At 47.7% G+C, this 22173-nt stretch overlaps 2 protein-coding genes across 2 annotated transcripts in view; one reads left to right on the top strand and one right to left on the bottom strand.

Moving 5' to 3' along the window:
- The first annotated feature begins 573 nt into the window (after positions 1–573).
- On the top strand, positions 574–3197 carry PEBP1 (phosphatidylethanolamine binding protein 1). Its single transcript, XM_030460812.1, has 4 exons — positions 574–770; positions 1077–1186; positions 1770–1870; positions 2337–3197. Exons 1-4 carry the CDS (start codon positions 636–638, stop codon positions 2552–2554), a joined length of 564 nt encoding a protein of 187 aa, XP_030316672.1. The 5' UTR covers positions 574–635; the 3' UTR covers positions 2555–3197.
- Positions 2673–22173, bottom strand: part of TAOK3 (TAO kinase 3) — a 59476-nt gene continuing 39975 nt past the window's right edge. The window contains 8 exon segments of the mRNA XM_030460811.1: positions 2673–5814; positions 5932–6114; positions 6502–6714; positions 7527–7766; positions 10033–10236; positions 11170–11298; positions 12337–12573; positions 21192–21326. Coding sequence (XP_030316671.1) covers positions 5653–5814; positions 5932–6114; positions 6502–6714; positions 7527–7766; positions 10033–10236; positions 11170–11298; positions 12337–12573; positions 21192–21326 — 1503 coding nt within the window. The 3' untranslated portion in view covers positions 2673–5652.

Here is a 22173-nt window from a genome sequence, read left to right as displayed (position 1 = left end):
CCCTCAGATTCCCCGAGTCGGTGTACAGAGCATAGACAGTGTGCTGTTAGACTTCAGCAATGGCTGCATTAAAAGCAATTGTCCCCATGACAGTTTTTGTTGCTGACTGATGCCAAGTGAACCCAAGGGTCCTGTGTTGTCCACCACTGCAGGCAGCAGCTCCCAGGCTGGTTTGTTGTATGTCGTAAGACACAAATTCCTTCTCTGCAAAAGCTCACCACAAGGGCTGTAAAGCATGCAGGTGGCCTGAGGCATCTGGTGGGGAAGGCACGGCACAGCATAGCCAAGCCTCCAGCAGCCATGCTCAAGGGTGCGTTATGTAGAGTGCTGAGATCCACGGGCTGCAACCAACACGGCCCTGGCATCTAAATTACAACCTAATTAATGTCAGGACCAAGAGTGTCTGTGGAGGGAAATGGCGCCACCAGTGCTCCGTTCCGGGCCCGGCCGCCAGGGGGCGCCATAACAGCCGGAGCAGGGGAAAGGCGAGCGGCGCGTCGCCGCCAATGGGTGCGGAGCGTGGCGGCGTCTCCACCAATAGGAGAGGAGCGTGGCGGCGTCTCTGCCAATGCGGGCGGGGGGCGGGCCGGGGAGCTGTCGGTGCGGGGAAAGTGCGCGGAGCAGTTGCAGCAGCCATGCCGGTGGATCTGGGGCTGTGGAGCGGGCCGCTGAGCCTCACCGAGGTGGAGCAGAAGCCAGCGCACCCGCTGCGCGTTAAATATGGCTCCGTGGAGATAGACGAGCTGGGCAAGGTTCTCACGCCCACGCAGGTGAGCAGAAACCGGCACCGCGCGCAGGGTCCGGGGGGGGAGGAAGGCAAAATGGCGGGTGGCGGGCGGGCTTCCTGCGCCTTCGCCCATCGGAAGCTCCTCGGGTGAGGGGGAATGAGAAAGGTGCCTTAGGCCTGGCTCCGGGCTGCAGGAGGAATCCCATCAGCTTCCCCAGGCTGGGTGCGGTCTGTCAGGAATGTCCCGGAGCTCCTCGGGTGTTAATGTCTGCGCTGCCTCGGTGCGGTGCGGTGCGGCGGGCGCGGGCAGCAGGGCTGGCTGCTGGTCCTAACCCTGTCACCCCTCCAGGTCCAGCATCGACCCACCAGCATTGAGTGGGATGGCTGTGATCCTCAGAAGCTTTACACCCTGGTTCTCACAGACCCAGATGCTCCCAGTAGGAAGGACCCAAAATTCAGGTAAAGGGGTTGGGCAGCTCCCTGTCTTGTCTGGGAAAAATGGAGCATCCCTCTCGATCCGTGGAGAGGCTCAGAAGCAGGTCAGGACTGTGCTCTGCCTAAGGTGCAGCCGTGAGCCTGTGGCTCGGGGTAGGAACAGTGACCTTGCATCTCTCCTTGAGAGGAGGACAGCATAGGCAGAAGTAGCTGCCTTTGCCAGGGGTGCTTGGAGGTCTGTTGTAGCTGGGAGCATCTGCTGTTCACTCTGATTTGGCACGTGTGGGAGTTGGAATTGAGTCTGTACTTCTGTACTAGCAGTGGAGTCTTAAACCTGGGAGCAGCTCAACTTTCTCAAATCAGGCTCAGAAGCGTGTGCAGCACCTACTCTTGGGGATCTGGCTCTGGGCTTCTCAATGCTGCAAGGCAAGATGACAGCTGGTTTTGATGGGCTCCCCCGAGGGAGGCAGTACCTGCTGTAGGATTTGGCAAACCAGGAACAGCAGCTGTTGGACAGCTTTCCCAAGCTGACAGCCTTATGGAAAAGCAGCAGCTTGCAGCCATGAAGGGTCTTAGCTGGAGCTGACTGGTGTTTGCCATCTTTCAGGGAATGGCACCACTTCCTAGTGACCAACATGAAAGGCAACGATGTGGGAAGTGGGACTGTGCTGTCGGATTATGTTGGCTCTGGCCCTCCCAAAGGAACAGGTTGGTACATGGATGTGACTGCACAGCAGCAAAGGGTACAGAGGGGAGGGCGGGCTGCAGGAAACTGGATACCAGCTTCACCTGTGCTACCTGGCTGAGCAGGATCAAGGGTTGGACTCGATTATCTCAGAGGACCTTTCCAACCCAGATGATTCTATGACCAAAGGGCATGCTGTGCTGCCTAAAGGGCCCACAGGGGACTGCCTGCAGCTGCTTGTATCCAGGGGCAGCAGGGACACCCATCACCACTGTCCCTTTGTCTGGGGACAGGCTGGTGCTGTCCTGCTGGCAGTGCTGCCTGGTGGGAGTAGCTATGAAGCATATCTGGTGCGTGGTCTGCAAGCTCCTTTTGGCTGAGTCCTGCGTGGCCTTTGTACCCTGGAGAACGAGTCCTGGGCACCAGCACATCCCAGGGGAGCAGGGGTGTGTGTTTGCTGTGCTCTCAGGGCCACCCCTCTCCCCTCAGGGCTGCACCGCTACGTCTGGCTGGTGTACGAGCAGCCGAAGCAGCTGAGCTGCACCGAGCCCGTCCTCTCCAACCGCTCTGGGGACAAACGAGGGAAATTCAAGGTGGCTTCTTTCCGCAGCAAGTACGAGCTGGGGGTGCCAGTGGCTGGCACTTGCTACCAGGCAGAGTGGGATGACTACGTGCCAAAACTCTATGAGCAGCTGTCGGGGAAGTAGGGGGTGAGGGGACCTGAGGTAGCACTGTGCAGCACCCCCTGTCCCCCTGCAGACCAGCTTGGGCAGAGCACATCCCTGTAGTTTTGATTTGTTGAGCCCAACTACTCCTGCACTGACCACTGGGACTGGAACCCTGTCCCTGCTTTGCTGTTGGTGGTGGTCCAGACCTGTGCTGTGCTCCTGCAGGCTGATGTTGCTACAGGCAACCATCAGACAAGCTTCTGACACGGTGTCCTCAGAGGGCCACCCCTCCAGGCTGCAGGGCTGTAGGGGAAACCAGAGCCTTTGTGAATTTGTGTCCCTGCTGTAGTGAAGCTGTGTTGTGTGACAGTGGTGAGGGCACAGAACCACTGCTGGGGTGGTGTTGGCTGTGCAGTCTCCCCTTTCCAGAAGAAGGGATGGCAGTCTAAGGGAAGCTCCCATTTTTTTTAATTTTACCCTCAAGTATTTGGCCAGTGCCTCCTCTTCACTGAGGAGAACCACTAAAGTAGTGATGGGGTAGTGGGTGGGAGGAGGCAGGAAGCTGGTTTGTAGCACTACTTAATTGTTCTCTGTTGCCACTCTAAGCTGAGACCACTTCATTTTGTTCTGTTGTGACCTGATCTGTTTGCTCACAGTGCAATTAAAAACTTACCCACGTGAATGGTGGTGTTGTCTTCTTGGGTGAGGAGTGCCTGCAGGAGCAGCACGGTGTCATCAGTGCCTTTCCCCCTCCTGTTGGAAGGCTGGGCAGGAGCTCCCCTTTCCCCATAGTACAGCCCAAAACACTTGCTGCTCCAGAACACAGCTCCATCTTTCCATCCAACCTTCTGTGTGCCACCACACATCTTCTCACCCTGAGGTGCTGCTTGCTGTCACAGTGAAGGTTCGTGGCAAGCGGAGTGCTGGCAGCCTGGCTCTGGCAAGTGAGAGGGTGTTTCTGAAGCAACTGTCTCTCCACAGGGTAATTTATCCCCTGAAACCCTGCTGTCACCTGTCGGGCAGCTGGCACAGGAGCTTGTCCCTGTCTGTCCCCTGGGACCTTCCCTCCACCCCCCAGGAGCTGCTCTGCAGGAGCCCCCTCACTGCTGAACCCCAGTTTCAGCTCCTGCGAGAGGCACCCACCCCCACCTTTACTGACCTGAACGCAGTTACCAGCCCAGCTGCAAGGTTCCTGTTGTGCTGATCCTCCAGCAGCTCTCAGTGAGGTCTGGTGGTGTCTCGTAAGCAGAAAATGAACCTTTGGGGCAGTCTGACATCTTTAAAAGGTTAAAAAAAGAATGAATCCAAGGTAATTCTGCTTCATGGAACTAGAAGCTGTTCCCCTTTTTTAAGCTGCTTTCTTGGAAGTGGTCTGAGAAACAGGTGTGACTCCTGTGAAGCAAGGTGGTTGGGTTCTGCCCCAGGGTAGTTTTTTTCAGCCCAGCCATTAAAACATTTCCTGAAAACCCATCAATCCTGCTGTAAACATCCCCAGTTATTTAAGACCAAGATCCACCAGATGAAGTGCAGGGGGTGGGTGGAGACACCCTTGGCCAGCTGTACTTCCTGTGCTCCCTCTTGGGCCATCTCAGGCTGGAAATAAACCACAACCCATTAACCTACAAACCTCCACTGTCAGAAAAAACAGGTTTGGAACAAAGCCCCATCGGTCCCTCCAGGCACCCTGGCACGGGCTGAGGGACATTTTCCCCTCCAGAGGGGGCAGCAGAGGGGTCACTTCACCCTTCCCGCAATGAGACAGCAAGGCATTGTGATGAACACTTTTATTTACAAATATAATTAAAAGCTCTGACAGTTACTCATGCTCTTCCTTGGAACCTGAAAAATGTTTTGTTTTTCTTTTTAGTAATTTTTTTTTTTTTTTAATATTTTTGTTTTACTTTTTTTTTTTTAAAGTGCATGCAAAAGAAGTAAAACCTTTTTTTTTTAATCTTTTTATTGTAAGAAAATACACAGTTTGAAAGTGTGAATAATGCAATATTTATGACGAAGATCATGGGGTTGGGGGTGGACTCGGGGGAGGAACAAAACAAAGAAAAAAAGAAAAGAAGGAAAAAATAAAAAAAGGGCTGGGGATGATCTGACAGACAGTGTTGGACTTCAAGTACGGAACCGGAGAGTGGGGAGGGGTGGGTGGGAGCAGGAGGGGAAGGGGGAAAGAAGTAAAAAAATTTTTGATCAGAGAAACAGTTAAAATACAATATGAAAATAAGTAAAAGCTCTCCTTAAATTCCTTCTATACACAAAATACATGATTTGACAAAGCCCAATTTGTGCTACTGGGATCCTGTGGGCTCATTTAAGTGTATTCACATTCTCTGCGACAGCAGAAAATGATTATGATACAATCAAGAATATGCTGAGGAGCCAGGGCTGTCCCTGCCCCCCCCAGCATGGTTCTAAAAATCATCAGAGCTTTGCCCCACCCCTCCCCACCCCCAAAAAAGTAATAATATGTCACCACTGATATGTACATCACGATTAAGTTTTTTTTTTCCTGTAAAATGTATCAAATTTTTCAATCTTTAATAAAATTTTTTTATTTATTATTATTATTATTTAATTTTTCCTGATGAATAAATACCAAAAAAATAAAAATAAAATAAAATTATGCAGCAGCTAGTTAAGGTAAGGCTGCGGATTTAGTCTCTCTCCCCCTGGGTTCGTATATATATTATTTAATTTTTTTTTTTTTTTTTTTGCTTGTACTTTCCATTGATTGGTGGTAAAATGAGTGATTGCTCAAAAGCAACATACATCCACTTTTTTTTTTTTTTTTTTTTTTCTCCATTAAAACTGTCTCCAAAGTTTTCACTGAAACATTTTTAATCATTGCACAGAGACATCAATACTGTGACATACTATGGAAAAGACCGCCAGGAGCTGTCCTGCACCAGGAGCTGACAGAGGGGGAAAGGGGCCCCTGATGGAGTGGGGTTTACAGGCACTGGTCCGACACGATGTCAGTAAGAGAGACAGAAAGAGAGAGAGCACGCCCGTAACATGGGGAATGTTGGTTTGCAAGTTTTATCCTTGTTTTGTTTTGTTTTTGTTGTTGGTTTTTTTTTGTTGGTTTTTGTTTTGTTTTTTTTTTTTAATGGCAAAGAAACCCAATCTCATCTATAGTCCTCCTTGGGATATTCCAATGTGACCAAATTCCCAAAGCCCATCCGCAGGCTCTCCACGTCAAACGTCTCAATCTCTCGCTCCTGCCTTTCCAACAGAAACTTGATCCTCTCGCTGCGTTCCTTCTGGAGGGCAGCCAGCTCCTCTTCGATCTGCAACAACCACAGTCAGCAGCCCCTGGGCACAGCACCACCACCCCACACCTCCCAGACAAGCTCCACACCACCCCAGCTTTCCCCCCTGCCCCCAGCAGCCCACCCAGAGCTTACCTTTTGTTCAAGGTGTGCCCTGCGCAGTGACACCCGTTGCTCCAGCTTCTGGAGTTCTCTCTCGTGCTGTGCTTCTGTCTGCATCTTAATTTTGCTCTGGTACGCGTTGAGCAGCTCCATCTCCTGCTGGAGTTGCAGTCTCAGGGCTTGGCATTCTGCTTCTTGGGCCTCGTCCAGCCGTAGCTGTGCAACAGCAGTGGGAAAGTAACATTGAAAACTTGGAGAGTAACTCACTCCTTGGCTCCAACACCAGCTACACACTGCTCATCCTCCTCAAAGCCTCTGGTGCTGGTGTCAAGGGGAGAAAGGAGGCAGGGTCATCAAGAGCTGCTTCCCCCTTCAGGCAGCAGAGAAGCCTCAGGGAGGCTCCAATTCTAAAACCCCAGCACGTGAGGGGCAGCAGGGAAGGATGGGTGCTGTGCAGGGTTACCAGAGGAGAAGTGCTGCCCAAGAGATTTTTAAAGCTATCAACAGGATAGCTCAGGTGCCAGTGCTAGAACAGGAGACCAGGAGGTGCTGCAAGGACCAACAAGGACTCCACCCCAGCTCCACAGAGGCCCCTGCACCTACCGCCTGTGAGGCCATCATCTCGTTGATGCTCTGCTCATACTGCTCTGCCAGGATGGCGAGCTTCCTCGTCTGCTCATCCTTCAGACTCTTCAGAATTGTCTTGTGCTCACTCTTTGGAGTTACTTCCAGCTGGTGATTCTTCAGTGCTTTGTACTGCTTAGTTTGCACTTTGCACGTGTCCTGGAACTGCTTTTTGATCTGCATTTCCATAGCCTGCCAAGGAAGGAATGATGTGAAAAGCACAAAGAGCTTTGGGAATGGAGAGGTTACAGGACATCCCAACAGGTGGGCTGGGAAGAGACACCCAGAGTTCCTTGTGCCAGGAGCAGGATCCACTGCGCTCTCCTCACCCGAGCACACCTCCATCTCTCACCCCTGCAGGTCACCCAACCCATCCTCCTGCCTCCTAAAAAGCATTTATTTGCTTTTTCAAGGCCTCCCACTTTGCTTACTCACCAAGGCCTCCTCCACAAGCTGCCTCCCCCCCCCTCAGCCATGTGCTGCTGCACAGAGACTGCAGAGCTGAGAACTCAGATGGCCCTGACAAAGGCAGTAAAGGCAACGTGACTTTTTGGAGGTTCAGAAGAGGAACAGAAGTGACCCACCACTGCTCAGAGGTTTCTAATCAACCTGCAGCCAAACTGGGACAGAGCTCAGCACACCCTCTCTCTCCCTCCACTGACTTTGGAAGTGAGGAGCCATCACCCAAACCCCTTCCATCTCCGGGTTTACAGGCTGCCAGCATCAAGGCCTGAAGAAAGCACAGCTCATCAGAGCAAGTTCTGTAATACTTTACTCAGGAGTAGCCTATTTTTACCCTGCAGCTTCAATTAGCTCAAAAAATCCTCAGTGCTCAGTGAGCTCTTTCTTGCAACTTCCTCACATCAGAGAAGCCCTGAGCACAGGGAGGGAGATCCAAGGGAGAGCACACAGTGCTAGTGGAGAACTGTGAGAGGAGGCAGCAAGCAGACAGAGCAGCCTGCCCCGCAGGACAGAGGTTGGAAGAGAAGGAAATCCTCCAGCACCTTCAGGTTCTTTGGTTGCTGCCGGAGCTCCATGAAATGCTTCCTGTGCAGCTCCCGCTCCCGCCGCTTGTTGTATTCCAGCTGGTTCTCCAGCTCAGTCTGGTGCTGCAGACGGATCAGGTCCATGCGCAGCTTCTGCAGTGTGTGCAGCTGCCTGTACTCCAGCTCGCGTGTCGACTCGTCGTGCCGGATCAGCATGGCGTGCTCCATCTCCTTCTGGGTCCGCTTCTTGTTCAGCTCCTGCACAAGAGGGCAGCAGAGGGCAAGACAAAACCTGAGGAGCTGATTCCCTTTCCCTTGTGGAGCGGGTCCTGGTTATTCTGTTATCTGAACAGTATCAAGGACTTCCACGTGCCACAGGGAACACAAATCCACCAGAAGAATGGGAACGCTAACAAAGTAGCAATCTAGCATCCATCCATCCATCCCCTGTAACCTGCTCCTCTGGCAGCTCCTAGATCACCCAGGAAGTCTCCAGCAAGTGGCACTGAGCACACATGAGGCCTCTGTGGCTGCAGAGACTTGCTGAAGCTTTTAATAAATCCATCCTGGGGTGTGGGGGAGTTTGGAGTCAGTGACAGGATTGGGGGCTCTGATTTGTCTGGTTTAATCTGCCCCGAGTCCCTGCTAGACCCTGGGAACCAAGGCTTCTCATCCATCACTGGTACTAGAACGGCCAAAGCAGAGGTGAACAGCTCTAACATGAAGTAAATTCCAAAAAGCACTGTGTACAGTTTGGTTTTCTGGCCCCAGGCACAGCATGTTTTGCAAAGTTACAGCCCCACACAGTTTTGCAGTGTACACACAGGGTGCCCTGCAGTCCAAGGAAACCTTCACTGCACTAAAAGTAAAATAAAAAAAAAAGAATCTAATTATTTGGAGTTGTTACTTGCATGTTGTAATCCTGTAGTAACTCCCAACAGCAGCACCTGCAAGCAGACACTTAAGCCCCTTTGGCTGTTACATCTGTGATAAGTTTATGCTAGGAGGATGGGGAAGGAAGCAGGGCCAGGTCTTGTCTCTGCGTTCTTGGCCCTAAGGATGTTGAATGTGTTTGTATGTAAGCAAAACTTGCCCCTTTTACAGCCAGATTAAAAATCTGTGCTGAAATCAGTTGCTCCAAGGCAGGCAGCAGGCTGAACAGGCAGGAGTCAGCCTAACCTCCAGGGAGCTGTGGCACTTGTGCCTTCCTTGCAGGCCAGGCCAGGCAGCCCCTTGTGCCCCCCGTGCCCATTCCACACTTGGTTTCAGTTCACACAGTGTGAACAGAGGCATTCTGCTTCTCCTAAACACTTGCCTGTTTTGTACAGAAAAAACCTCTGTGGTTACATAAACATTCTTGAAGTGTTACTTACTTCATCTGTCTGATCCAGTGAATTTGAACAAGTTAGTAGGGGAGTTATTTTCAGGAAATAAACACTTAGATCACTCTCAAAATCAGATCTCTTAAGAGCTTAAAAATGCAGGAGCTCAGAGGAGTGTTTCCCAACTAAAATACCATACTGGGCAACTGAATTCTCTTCTCATCCCTGCTGGAGAGCTTCTATGCTATGGATAAGGGTGCCCATACCCAATTTTTCAGTCACTCATTTTCAGGGTGTCCAAGCTGAGATGTCTGGGTGGGATCTGCAAAGCAGCTGAGGAGCCCCATGCACAGCTGAAGTCAGGAGCAGCAGAACTCTGAACAGGTGAACTACAGGGCAATGTTAAATAAGCTGGTACATGATCATCAGAAATTTTTCCTCACTCACTCACTCACTCACTCTCAGCCTTTACTAAAATACCTTCTCATCTGTTAGCCTTTATCCAAAAATAATGTTCATGAAGAATTCAGAAACTAGAGTGACTACCACAGAAAAATGTACAAGTAATAATTCATTCTCCAAAGTGATACTTGACTACAGGCAGCTGTAAGGCAAGGAGTAATAACTGATGAGCAAAGCAGGACACGGAACAGCTTCTCACTTACAAACCACTGACCCCATGGAAAAGCAGCCTCTGCTTATTTGAAGACAATCAATGCAGACACAGAGGGACTGGAGTGCTGGTATTTTGTACATGTGTAGCATTTAATTCTGCAACCTTCATATTGTTCTTTTAGGGCTGTTTACTGCTTTATTACATATTTCAACTGCATAGCCAATGCACACAGCTCCTTCCAGCCACCCCTCAGCTCTCCCACAGGGGGCCCTGGCACTCACCATGGCACAAACTGCCCTGGGCTGAAAGCCCCCAAAATCCAAAGCCCAGGAGCTCCAACAAAGCACTTAACCAAAAGTGGGTGGCCCACTTACTGTTTCTGTCTGCAAGGCAACTATGCCACCCCAGTTTTCCACAGCTTTCCACACAGCTGTGGCTATTTCCCAAAACAAGTTTCCTGCCTTTTTCTCAGTTCTGTTTAGCAATTGGAAACACAAAGATCTAATGTCTAGTGTTTTATAGGCATGAAGTTAAAACAATTGAAGCTTAGGGAAGGAAGTGGAGGAGTGCCAAAGGAGTGTCCTACCTCCCGAATGTTCTGCTGCTCCATCTCGTGCCTCTTGATCATCGTTTTTCTCTTGAAGAAACGGCAGTTTTTGTCATAGTAGAGTCTCTGCTGGCTGAGAAGATGGGCCTCCTCTTCAGCCTGTGTGTGCTGCAGGTTCTCTTTATGTTTGGATATTCTTTCTTGCTTCTCTTTCTTCGGTGTGCTGTGGTCCTCATTCATTTCCTGCACACATACAGGGTCAAAACCAAGACTTCTCTTAGGATCCCAGCGACAGGACTTGAAGGACCTTCAGTCTCTGGTTCCTCTCCCACTCAGTTCACAAAAGGACACTAAAATCCTGACTACACCACCAGAATCAAACTTGTCACCCAGCCGTGCCCAGCTCTGCTGCACCTGGAGTTGTATTATCACCCACTAAGAGGAGGAGCAAAAAGCAGCCAACATTTCAGGGGCTGAACAGTGCAGCAATGAAAGGACAGTGACAAACCTCAGCAGGGGAGGTTCTGCCTGTCCAGGACAGAGATTGGGCCCAACCCCTTGGTTGCCTTCCCAGCTCTGCACCTATTTTAGAGTCCAGTTTGGGCTTAAGTTTACAGGACTCATCCTTGATTCTCTATCAAAGCAGATTCCTAACATGGCTCCTTGCTATTCATTTTCTCACTTCTACATTCTTAACAGCAAATGTTTTTGTGATGTGGGGGAGATGCTGAACATAAGTAAAGCAGTTTGGGATAGATAAGGTACATTTGTTTCTTATTCGTGTAAGGGATCACAGGGGTTTTAGTCAAGTGACAGCTAATTGGCTTTAGCCAAAAAAACCCCAAACCAATCAATAATGAACCAAAAAATACCCAAATCCCCCCCAAAAACAGATGACAAAAAGCAGGAAAAATTCTCAATGCAGTCTCATCTTCCCTCATGACCCCTGGTTTCAAAGACTCTGCTCTACAGCAAACTGTGAAGGCACCTCTGGCTTCCCTAGAGATTATTCTAGAAATGCTGCCAGCTGCTCCCAGTTTCTCAAATATACTTGCTGAGAATCTAAATTTGCTTCCAAGCATGACAGTATCCCTTAAACCCCCGGGCTGGCCCAGGTTTATAAAAAAGAAAGTTCATTCCACACCCCTTCAGCCCTGATAATTATGGTTTTCTTGCCTCTTTAATCTTTTCCTTGCAAAGCTTGTATTGTTTCTTCTGACTTTCTAAAAAGGTTGCCAGGTCTTTCTTTTGCTGAGCCAAAATCTGTTGCTGGAATTTCTTTTCATCTGCTGCAGCTGCCTTTGCCTGCAAGGCACAGAGAAAGGGAAGAAAGAAAAAAAAAAAAAACCAACAAAGCCAAAGGTGAGGGAGCAGGTACTAAATCCAGCAAAATCAGTCTTCTGTTGTGCATTTTTTGGTCTGTCATTGTCTCATCACTGTGCTATACAAAGCCATGGGTATCCAGCCACAGGAAAGCTCCTTGCACAGAACACCCATAATGCTCACATTTCAGTTTCCTCATGCCTCTTACCTTTCCACCAAAGCCACCCCAGAGGGTACAACCCCACTGGTTTACAGATGCTGACTTTTAAAACAAGCCAAGTAAAAGCAGCAAGTTTTGTCACTGCCTCAGACTTGAAGGAGAAGCCTCCAAAGTCTCCAGAGTTTGTCCATCCCTGAGCCAGCTGTCAGAAGCTGCAGTGCTGGTGGACACCAATGGAGTGCCCATCATCCAGAAGGTTGATTTGTAGCTGTGACAGAACTAGCAGGGGCAGCTGCATTGTTGTAATGATATAATCTTAATCATAAAGTGATGAATGGAGTGGAACATCTCCCTTATGAGGAAAGGCTGAGGGAGCTGGACAATGAGGGGTCACCTCACCAAAGCTTATAAATATGCAAGGGGTGAGTGTCAGGAGGATGCAGTGAAGCTTTTCTCAGGGGTGACCAATAACAGGACAAGGAGCAGTGGTTATAAACTGGAGCACAGGTGGTTCTGTATAAATGTAAGGAAGAATTTTTTCACTGTGAGGGTGACAGAGCCCTGGCCCAGGCTGCCCAGGGAGGCTGTGGAGTCTCCTTACCTGGAGACATTCAAAGCCCACCTGGATGTGTTCTGTGTGACCTGCTGGAGGTGACCCTGCTCTGGCAGGGGGGTTGGACTCGATGATCTTTCCAGGTCCCTTCCAACCCCTCACTTTCTGTGATTCTATACTGTAACCATATAGTGCACTTGAGAACATGGGATTTAACCAGCACCTCCACTGCCTCCTCCTAGAGCTCTCCCATACACCTCCCCCTCCAACCTTCAGGTACGGCTCGGAGGCCTGTGACTCCACTCACCTCTTTCTCCATCACAGCCACTTGCTTCTTGGCCAGCTTCTCCAGCTCAATGGACGAGTTGTTGGCATGTGTCTCCACCTCCTTCTGCAGCTTGAGGCGGTGCTCGTCCATCTCAGCCTTCAGCTTGTTCTCCAGGGCGATCAGCTGCTTCTGGTGCTGGCGCCGCATCCGCTTATATCCTGACATCTGTTCCCGCAACTCGTTCTCCTGCTCATGCTCATGGATCTGTCTTGTAACCTGATGTCAGGAAACAGGGCAAGAAATGCCACGTGGCTTTCTTCAGCCAGCCTGTCCCTGCATCAGCTGCTTACCTGGAAGCTAAACCCTGCTTTCCTGTACTCTTAGAAGCCAACTTCCAGGTTTCAGACGTTTCCTGGTACTTCCTAGCACAAACCAATGGCCCCAAGATTTCTCTCTTGATCTTCCCCAACATTTTTAAGGAGAATATTATGTGTGTTTTCAGTGACACAGCAGAAAATAGTCATGTCATCAATAAAGGAAACAGCAAGGTTACTTCTGGGAACAAAGGCAACTGCTGGACAAACTTCTTCACACAGGACTCAAATTATGTGGGTGACACGGGCTTACAAGAGGGCATCCATGGACTTACAGGATGGCATTTATTTTAAGAAACCCTCCATCCCACCCATTCTTCCCTTCCCTCCCAATCCACCGCAGTCCCAAATTCAGTCCTATGATACCTATTTTCTACAACCTCCTTGTAGAAGGTAGCCTCCTTCAAGATTTCTTCTTAAAATTCAGGAGGATGGCAGACTGAGCCCTTTCCCTAGCAGAACCCAAAGTTTTCTAACAAGGGAACACTGTTCTGCAACTGTGTGCTCTTTAGAAGATGGATCAGATGGTCTAAGCAGATTTCAAACCCTGCTCAGCTGAAACAAACTCACAAGTTTCACATTCATTTCCATGCCTAAGTGCATCCACCATGTGAAAGGAGGGAAAAGAGCTCCAGCAAGGTGTGCCAAAACTTTTCAGAAGAAAATGCACATAGTAGTGCTTCCATCTCAAGTGAACTGAGTGCCCAAGACTGATACTTCCCATTTTTTAACAGTCTCAGGAACCTGATGCATAAAGGTCTGCTGATACTTCCTGCTAGACCTGGGAGCCCAAAGCTGGAGCCCTTAGTACATGTGTGTAGAGCTGCACTCCCTGGGGAGCACAGGGAAGTACAAGGGGACCTCTCCCTTTCACACTTCACAAATATGAAGCAAGACCTCAGCCCTTTGGAAGTGATCACTGAAGCTTCATGAACCAACAGTTCTTCTTGCAGCCTGAAGGAGTTCAGCCTTCCTGATTGATTTCTCCATAGCAGGCAAGAGAAAGAACTGGAACCTACTACAGCATTGCTGTCACTCCAAGGCTGTTTCAGAGATCTTCAAAGTTCAGGTGTAGGATGGGATGCACCCAGAGACCTGAGAAGGTTCCAGTTCAACAGAAGAAGAGCAGCTGCTTTACCAAGCAGCAAACCAAGGTGATTGCTGGCAGCCCTGTGCTTCAGGACTGGCAGCTGACAGGAGGCAGGGATGAACTGAGATAAACTAAGAGCTCCAAAAGCAACAAGCAAGTTTAGCACCGTGACTGATGTGTCACCCAAGGCAGACAGAATGCTGCCACCTGTCTCAGCTCAAGTGACTACAAACACTTGGGAGGCACGTGAAGAGGAGGTTAGGAAAAGCCTTCACCTTGAAACAGATTCACCACAACTTAAGTCAATAGTTACCAACCAAGAAACAGAACAGAAGGAATACATGAAACAGAAGGAATACATGAAAGCGTGAAGCTACTTAAGTGGACAGCCTCTGTTTTCCCCAACCCCCTTCAAAGATAACCCCAGAGAGAAAACAAAATATCTAATTGCAAAGAACAAGTCTGACTGTAGTGCTGTATCAGGCTCCATTACTGGGAAGGATGCTGGGTCAGACACAATAGTGAAGTCAAACATCAATGGCAAGGTGAATGTTGATGCAGAAAATGACATCCTCCTTCTACAAGGAATTTTGGGGTGTTATTTTGCAGCTGACTAGATTAAAGATGTACTTACACCTCAGTAACTGGTATAGGACGGCAGCCTTCAAATGCTTGAGACTAGCTAATGAAACACACCCAAGACAGGTTCTGGGAATATGTGGGATTGTAGGAACAACTACAGACACACAAACACAGTATTAGCTCAGTGTTTTCTGTTGGCTCAAAAGGCTTTTCCTTTTCTTCTTCTTTCTCTCTCCAAGTGTGACCATGTCAGCCCTACTTTGCTCAAGTTGGGAAGTGTTTGTACCAACCTGCACATTTCAGTCAGGCTCTGCAAGAACAAGACCTCTGGCAGAAGCTTCCCTTCCAGGTAATGGAAGTTTCTCTGAGAAGTCATCCAAGTTATGTACAAGAGACAGGGCACACCTCACCATTTCATAGATGCCATTTACTACGTTGGGTGACACACAACTTGCAGAGGCACACAGATGTGGCAATGGCCATGCAGCAGTCCAAGATCTTCCTGAGTGTGCTATTTTTGAGGCCCAGCCCTTTTGTGAACAGTGGGACATTCTGCACAGCACACTCAGTTCCAAGGAGTTGGCAAAACAAAGCAAACAGCAAGAGTATAAGAAAAAAAATGGATCCCAGAATCCAGTAGCAACTCTGACAGTCTCCCCTTCGGTCTCATCTCATCAGATTTAGAACATTGCCCTTGTTTTATTTACAGCAAAAATCATTACACATTTATCTTTTTTCTTTTTACTTTTTTTTCTGCTCCTGTGCACCCCATTTCCAGTCTTTGCTCCGCTTGTTTCCATCAGGACAGGAATTCCATCTTTGAAAGGTTTTGCATTACATCTGGGATATGTATCCCGAGCAAGAGGATGCAATTACTTATAACACTAGCTGACAAAGCCTTCCAGTCACAGCAGAAAATGAGACATTAGAAAGTCAGAAGAAAACAAAAGAAGCATTTCACTCCTGAAGACAAGAGTAAAGGAGAATGGTCAATTTGGTGGACATTTTGTAGATTTAATGTCTGCATACTCATGCTAAAGACCTAATTTATCACCATAATCTCTAATTGAGATCAACACTCTCCAGAACTCCACCTTCAAAGACAAGGTCTCCAAACAGAGATGTTGGAGCATGGGTAAAATTGGAAGAAATTCAGGTTACTGAATGTATGAGTTCAGTAGCAGAGAAGTACTTCAGATTGTGCATGTCAACACATAGATCAATGAAGGTTTATGGTTTTGAAGCTGAAATCCCTAATTAATTAACAGCTTCAATGATGATTTAAAAAGAAATTTAGGGAGGGTCCAGTAATCACCTTCCTGGTGTTTTTAGACAAAGGCACTTGGAATGTTACCAAGTATTTCACAAACATAATCCTGTAGCTTATGATGGGAAAAGAAGATGTCAACTGGATTGCACATTGCAAGATTTCTTCTCTGCATAACCAAAACCCATCAGAACTATTTAAAGCAGAAAGCTGCAGTTTTCTGAGGCTCTATTTGAAGCCTGTAATAATCAATAAGGTCCTCAGCACGACAAAAAACCCTCTATAAAACAGAACAGCTTTAATTAAGGTATGACATTTTCTCAGCTTCTTACCCCTCTGTATCTTTGGCACACACAGAACTGAGAGATGGCTTTTCCAACCTACTCCCACAGGCACTTCATGTGCTATAGAATACAAGCTTTACCTCTTTCACCCCTCCAAGATTTTTGCTTTATGTAAGGAATACAACTACTCCTCTAAAACAGAAACTTAAGAGTTCCTTTATCTGCATTGTTTGACCAAGATACCAAACAGTCTCCTAAAGAACAGTTACACTCAGCTCACAATACCAAAACGCTGAGCTCCTTTTTGCTGAACAAGGACTGGGAAGCCTGCTGTAGAAGGAAAGGCTGAGGGACCTGGGTTTGTTCAGCATGGAGAAAAGAAGCCTTAGCAAAGACCTTACTGCCATGTTCCAGGACTTGTAGAGTGGCTTCCAAGAAGATGGGGACTTCCTTTTTACAAGGAGTCACATGGAAAAGATGAGGAGCAATGGGTGAAAGTTACTCCTGGGGAGATCACGAGTGGACATCAGAGAAAAAATGTTCACAATGAGAACAGTTGGAATAAGAACAGTGTAATAATCTCCCCAGGGAAGTGGCAGATTCTCCAACACTGGACACTTTTAAGATTCAGCTTGACAAGGTGCTGGGCCATCACTTCTGAACTGTGTTCCTACCTAGAAAGGTTGAAGCAGATCATCTCTGAGGTCCCTTGCAAGAGGGCATTCTGTGATTAATCTATCAACAAGGCAGAGTATTGAGAGAGACACTCAGAGCAAGAGAACAACTTTGGCATGGAAGAAGAACAAGTTCAGTATTTTTAGAGCAAAGATCAAAAAGGCATCAGCAAGGTAAGTCCATTAGGAGAAACTCAACCATCTGAAATAAAATGTCACTGCTTCAGCACAAGAGGGTCCAGGAGAACAGCCACCATGTAAACTTACCTGGATCTGGAATCAGGCTGATGTCATTTCAATGGCCACATCCTGAGCAGCCTCCTCACACATACCCAGACATCTGGCTTTGCAGACCCAGGATGAGTCTCATAATTCTTTTGCTGGCATTTGGATTTCAAAGAGAATGCCAAGGCCTTCAATGGACTTCACACTCTCTGATCTTTCTATGAAATTTTAACACTAGACCATTTCATTTGAAAACTATGAAAGCAGCTATCAAGGAAATGCATGAAGCAGTGGGGAGTTAAAGGGTCAAGCATGAAAGACATCTAGAAATGCAGATCAGTGCATCTCTGCACATATTTAAAAGACAGCTTGTTCTTGAAAATGTTGATAGGTGTAGTCTTATTAACAGGCAGAACTCTCTAGCCTTTGTAAACACAGCTTTCTGAACTTCAAGGCTTAGACTTCTAGTTGTAACTATTAATTTATGTATCACTGATAGTCTGCAAAATAATATGGAGATGTAGTGGGTGCTTCATCTTCATTTCAGATACTAATTTCACAGCAGAAATATGCAGGGTATTTGCCATCACTGTTCCAGGGGAGTGATCATTACTGTTGCCACAAGAGTGCCATGAAGGAAAAAAAGAAGGGATGAGGTTGGTCTACAAAATGACAAAGGTTGGTCTACACAATGAGAAAGGTGGTCTAGGAAAGAGTGACTATTTAAATTGTTCCTTGAATTATGACCAGAGATTATCTTCTTCAGCTTTCTTAACCACAGTTTCTCATTTCATTATTTTTTAAAAACCAGGGTAATATCAAAGGATCATTGAAAGACCTGAAAGTTATGTTCACAATCTGTTTCTTTGTGGATAGAAAGTTTCACTATTTTATCTGGAAATCTGTCCAGTTTCCTTTTTATAGAGAAGAGAAACATGGCAGGGGAATCACCCCTAAAACCACATGGACATCTGGAATATAGAGTTGTCAGATGCAGTTCCTCTGCCTGAAACCCCTACACTCACTGAAACTGCTTGAGCTTGTTCATGCAAAGAGATCCAACTTTCAGGTTGAGACCATTCTCTTAGAGAAAACAGTTTTTCCTCCACCTGCAATATTCTGAATACTTGGAGGCCCAAGATGCTGGACTCCACCAGCAGGACCAGCTGTGCAGCAACATGCAGGACCCCTGACCCCCTGACTTGGTGCTCTTCCTCCGTAATGCTGCCCTCCTCTCATGGGGGGTGGTGTTCAGAAGTCCCAAAAGCAGAAGTTCTTACACCCAAATATCATTTCGTGTTATTGAACTTGGGGTCAGAACTCCCATGTTCTGAGTCTCTGCAACGCAGGCCCCCTGGAGCTCTTACCTGCATAACCCTTCTGTCTGTCCCCAGCTGCTGAGAAACCAACCCACGCTCAGCAGCAGCAACACAAGAACCAGCAAAGGATGTTGGTTTGCTTAGCTTTAAACAGCGTGGGATCTTGAACACCCATTTGTATAGGATTATTTGTTTCCAGATGCCATTGAAGTAGTAAATTTACACAGAGAGATGAATGAAGTCTAATTTTCTCACTTAACCCTACAAATTTTGGACTTTTAGGTTGTTCTCACCATATCAGCTACAGAGGCTGACCTTGCCCTCCCCAACATTATTTAAGGAGGGGACAAGGGGACAGTCATGAAAGGAATTTTCCCTCAGCCAGCAGAGCAGCAGCATTCAGCACCAGCACCCACTGACATCACCCAGTGACAAGAAAGTGTGTGACAGCCACACTGGCACTTCAAACCCAAGCAGCTCTGCTGGCATCCTTAGAGTTCTGTGCAATGGGTTGCAACCTGGCATTTTTTCTTCCTAGATTTCCCTTTCCAATCACGAAGAGGTGGAAATGAAAGATTAAAGGCAAAGCCTTTACCTGGTCTAGTGGGAGGTGTTCCTGCCCACACAGGGAGTTTGGAACTAGATGATCTTTAAGGTCCCTTCCAACCCAAACCAGCCTGGGATTTTAAAGCCCATCACAAGAGTAACTGAAATAGAATATTTCTATGGTAAACAGAAGGAAACTTCTCCCCCAGCACACAACCTAAGGACACAGTAACACCTCCTGTAGTACCAGGGTGGTGCTTTGGGAACTTCCCTCAGTACTGGGAAGGGGATACATGTGGTGTGATGGGCACAGCAAAGCTTTTGCATGACACAAACTTCCATGCCCTTTCCAAAGGCCCATTGGCTGACAATGAGCTGATAGGTGGGACATGCCTCTCCCTTCCACAAGATACAAAGATACTGTGCTGTGGATCTACTCCTCACCCTAAGCCCTCCCACCATGAGCCCAGACACACTGCATCAGGGAACCTTCCACAGAAAACACAAAAAAAAGAGAAGAGTTCTCCACAAAGCCTACCATACTCCCCACTTGGTGTTAATTTTATCTTTAGTATTGTTTGGTAATGGAAGCAGAGAGATTTAGCAAACCCAAGTGACTAAGGAATTAAGGGAGGTGGAGTCTTAGCCCCACAGAAGGCTGTCATGAGATTTAGCAGTGACCTTGGGACTTGAGCTGTCTGCCCCAAAGCTTAAAGTGCTGGGAAGACCTCACAGTCCACACCTTCATGCCAACACCTTTCATCAGTCCCCAGGTGGTTCTTGGCCATGCAATACTTTCAAACCACCCAAGTAGCCCTGGGATGACATATTAAAGGGAGACAAGAATTATGGACTCTGCTGCTGAAGGCAGGACAGAAGGTGCCATGAGGAGTAAGAGAATATGAATATATTTATCACACACATCTATTTATCAATCAAAACAGTATATATTTGGAGTATGACAGTTAAGTCATTCATCTTTTCTTCCCTCCAGCCAAGCTAACCAAATCCTACTTTTATTTGCTCAGTGCAGACAATAGTGGGTGCATGCACATACACATAAACACACAAAAAGAGAAAAATTCTTAAGGCAGAGGGGGTCTCTGGGAGACCAGAGATCTTGCCTGTGTCAGATGTGCTGCAGGAAGCCCTCTAATGAACACATTTCTAGGTCAGTCTTGAAATTTGGGGGCAAAGGGAAGGGGAACAGGGGACACTGGCCTGGGGACCACTGGGGCTATGGCTATCCAGAAGTGCACCTGCAAAAGATGGAGCTCTGATACTCCCCCAAATTCTCAGTGCAGGAAGCATCTGGCCCCAAGACTGTATGTATGCCACAGCATCATTTTAGATTTTAACAGCAGCAATCACCACACACACACACACACAAAATGTGGCTGCTGGCACTGCTGCTGCTGCTGCTGCTCCTTTTTCCCTCCACTCACAACCCTTGGCTGCGGTCACACACACACACAGAGCCTGTCTGGTGTGTGTAGAAATGGGAAGTGATTCAGGGGAATCAAGAAATGGTGGTATTGAAGGAAAAACCCCACTGTTCAGGCAGGGTAAAACAAGAAGGGGAGGGCTCACTGGTGTAATTTCGGGGTTGGTCTAGGATGATGTCATAGCACTGAGCAAGTGCCATGGCCAAGCTGTGGGTACTTCCTAGCGCTCCCCATCCATCTGCCTGTTAATACCACTGAAATATTTAAGATTACATTAATTTTTGCTTTAAAAGGCCATTTTTCACTCCTTTCCCTCAAATAAAAAAAAAAAAAAAAAGAAAAAAATAGAAGGTTGCTCCCGACTGCAGCCGGTGCAGATGTGAGGTGGGGGAGGTGGCACAACTAACTCTTCCGGCACACACCCCTTTCCCTACTACAAAGGCATCCACAGCAATCACATTTGCAATAGTACAAATCTTGATGGATTCATCCCATCCCCCCTCCTCTTTGTAACCCACAGCCCCGCTCTAAGCCCTCTCCCTTATCGCAATCCTGCCGAGGGATCAGGCTGAAAAATGCAGTCAGGGTACAGTTGCTTGAAATAAATGAATGAATGGAGGAAAAAAAAAAAAAAAAAGCCAGCAGCTCAGTCGGCAAGCAGCTATCTTATTGTTTCAACACCCATCTGCATCCCCGTGGCATTTAAGCATATTGCACACAAGCACATATACACACTATATGCACATGCAAATAAATATATTAATGACAGAGATGGAAACAAGGAGGGGTGGGGAGGGGATCTGAGATGATATTAAGTTCACCCAGAAAAGTGGCTTATTTCATATAGATGGCAAATACACGCAGAAATGAAATAAATTCTACATTTTGCATCTGACACCCAGAGAATTGAAATACCTTCCCCCAGTTCAATATCTAGTTGCTATGCCAACAACAAAAAATATAAAATCAGGAGAGGGGGGGGAAAAAGAGATAAATAAATAAATAAATAAATAAATTCCTGACCCCTTTGCAGATGGAGAAGGGGGGGAGAGAAAGAGGAGGTGGGGTGGGGTGGGGTGGCTGCTTACCAAAGATGCTGATTTGATTGTGGCAAAGCGCTCTCGGTTCCGGTAGTGGAGGGCCTGATTCTGCACTGACTGGGTAGGCCGCACCTCAGGCCTGCGATCCCTGTGGCCCACCTCATCCCTTATAAATACATGATCCTGCAGAAATGGATAAAAAGAAGGAGAAAGTCCGGCTGTGCTCTTCCCGCGGTGGCTGCCTCTCTCTCACCCCTCTGGCTGCAGCAGCGCGGCTGTTGGAGAGGCATAGTTCAGCTCTCTGCTAGCCCCGGCAGCTCCCACCGTACAAAATGAATAAGCAACACATTGCAGGCTGGGGTTCGGTCGGTGTGTCAGCTGATCGCTAGCAGGATGCCTTCCGAATCCCTGGATGGGTTTTTTTTTTCTTCTTCTTTTTTTCTTTTTTTTTTTTTTTTTTCCCTTTTCAAACCTCCAGTATTACATACACACAAAAAGACTGAAGAGCACAAAGCGATGCAGAGCAAGCAGACTCCTCGGAACGGTCGGGTTCAAGCACTGCAACCCAGCAATCCCGTTAAAAACGTGATTTCCATGTCTAGCCAAGGAGATGCTGTTTCCTTTTAACACCAGAGCAACATTTTGACTCATTCCCTTCGCTGAGTGGTGCGTCCTCAACAGGGTTTTTCTTTGTCTCCTGTTTGCTATCTGCCGTGGAGGATAAGCATCTTGGCTACAACCTGGAGAGGACCAGGAAAGCCTCTGTGACCACTCAGAGATCCTGCTTTCCAGTCATGATCCTGCACAGTTCTAGCACTTTCTCTCCACAGCCCACAAAGGATTTTTATTTCCCCCCCCCCCTTTTTTTTTTCCTTTTTAAAGCAACAGCTCACAGGTTTGAGCAGGAATGGTTGCCGGTGCAGCTTCCCTCTTGCTCGCTGCCAAGGCTCGGCCAGGAGTGGCTGTGCATCTGCAAACCCACACCTGCCAATTCTTGCAAGAGAACCAACCTCTCCTCGAATGGCCAGAG

This window comes from Calypte anna, chromosome 15 (genome assembly GCF_003957555.1).
Source record: "Calypte anna isolate BGI_N300 chromosome 15, bCalAnn1_v1.p, whole genome shotgun sequence".
In the NCBI taxonomy this organism is placed as follows: Eukaryota; Metazoa; Chordata; class Aves; order Apodiformes; family Trochilidae; genus Calypte; species Calypte anna.
This window is presented reverse-complemented; position numbering and strand designations above follow the sequence as displayed.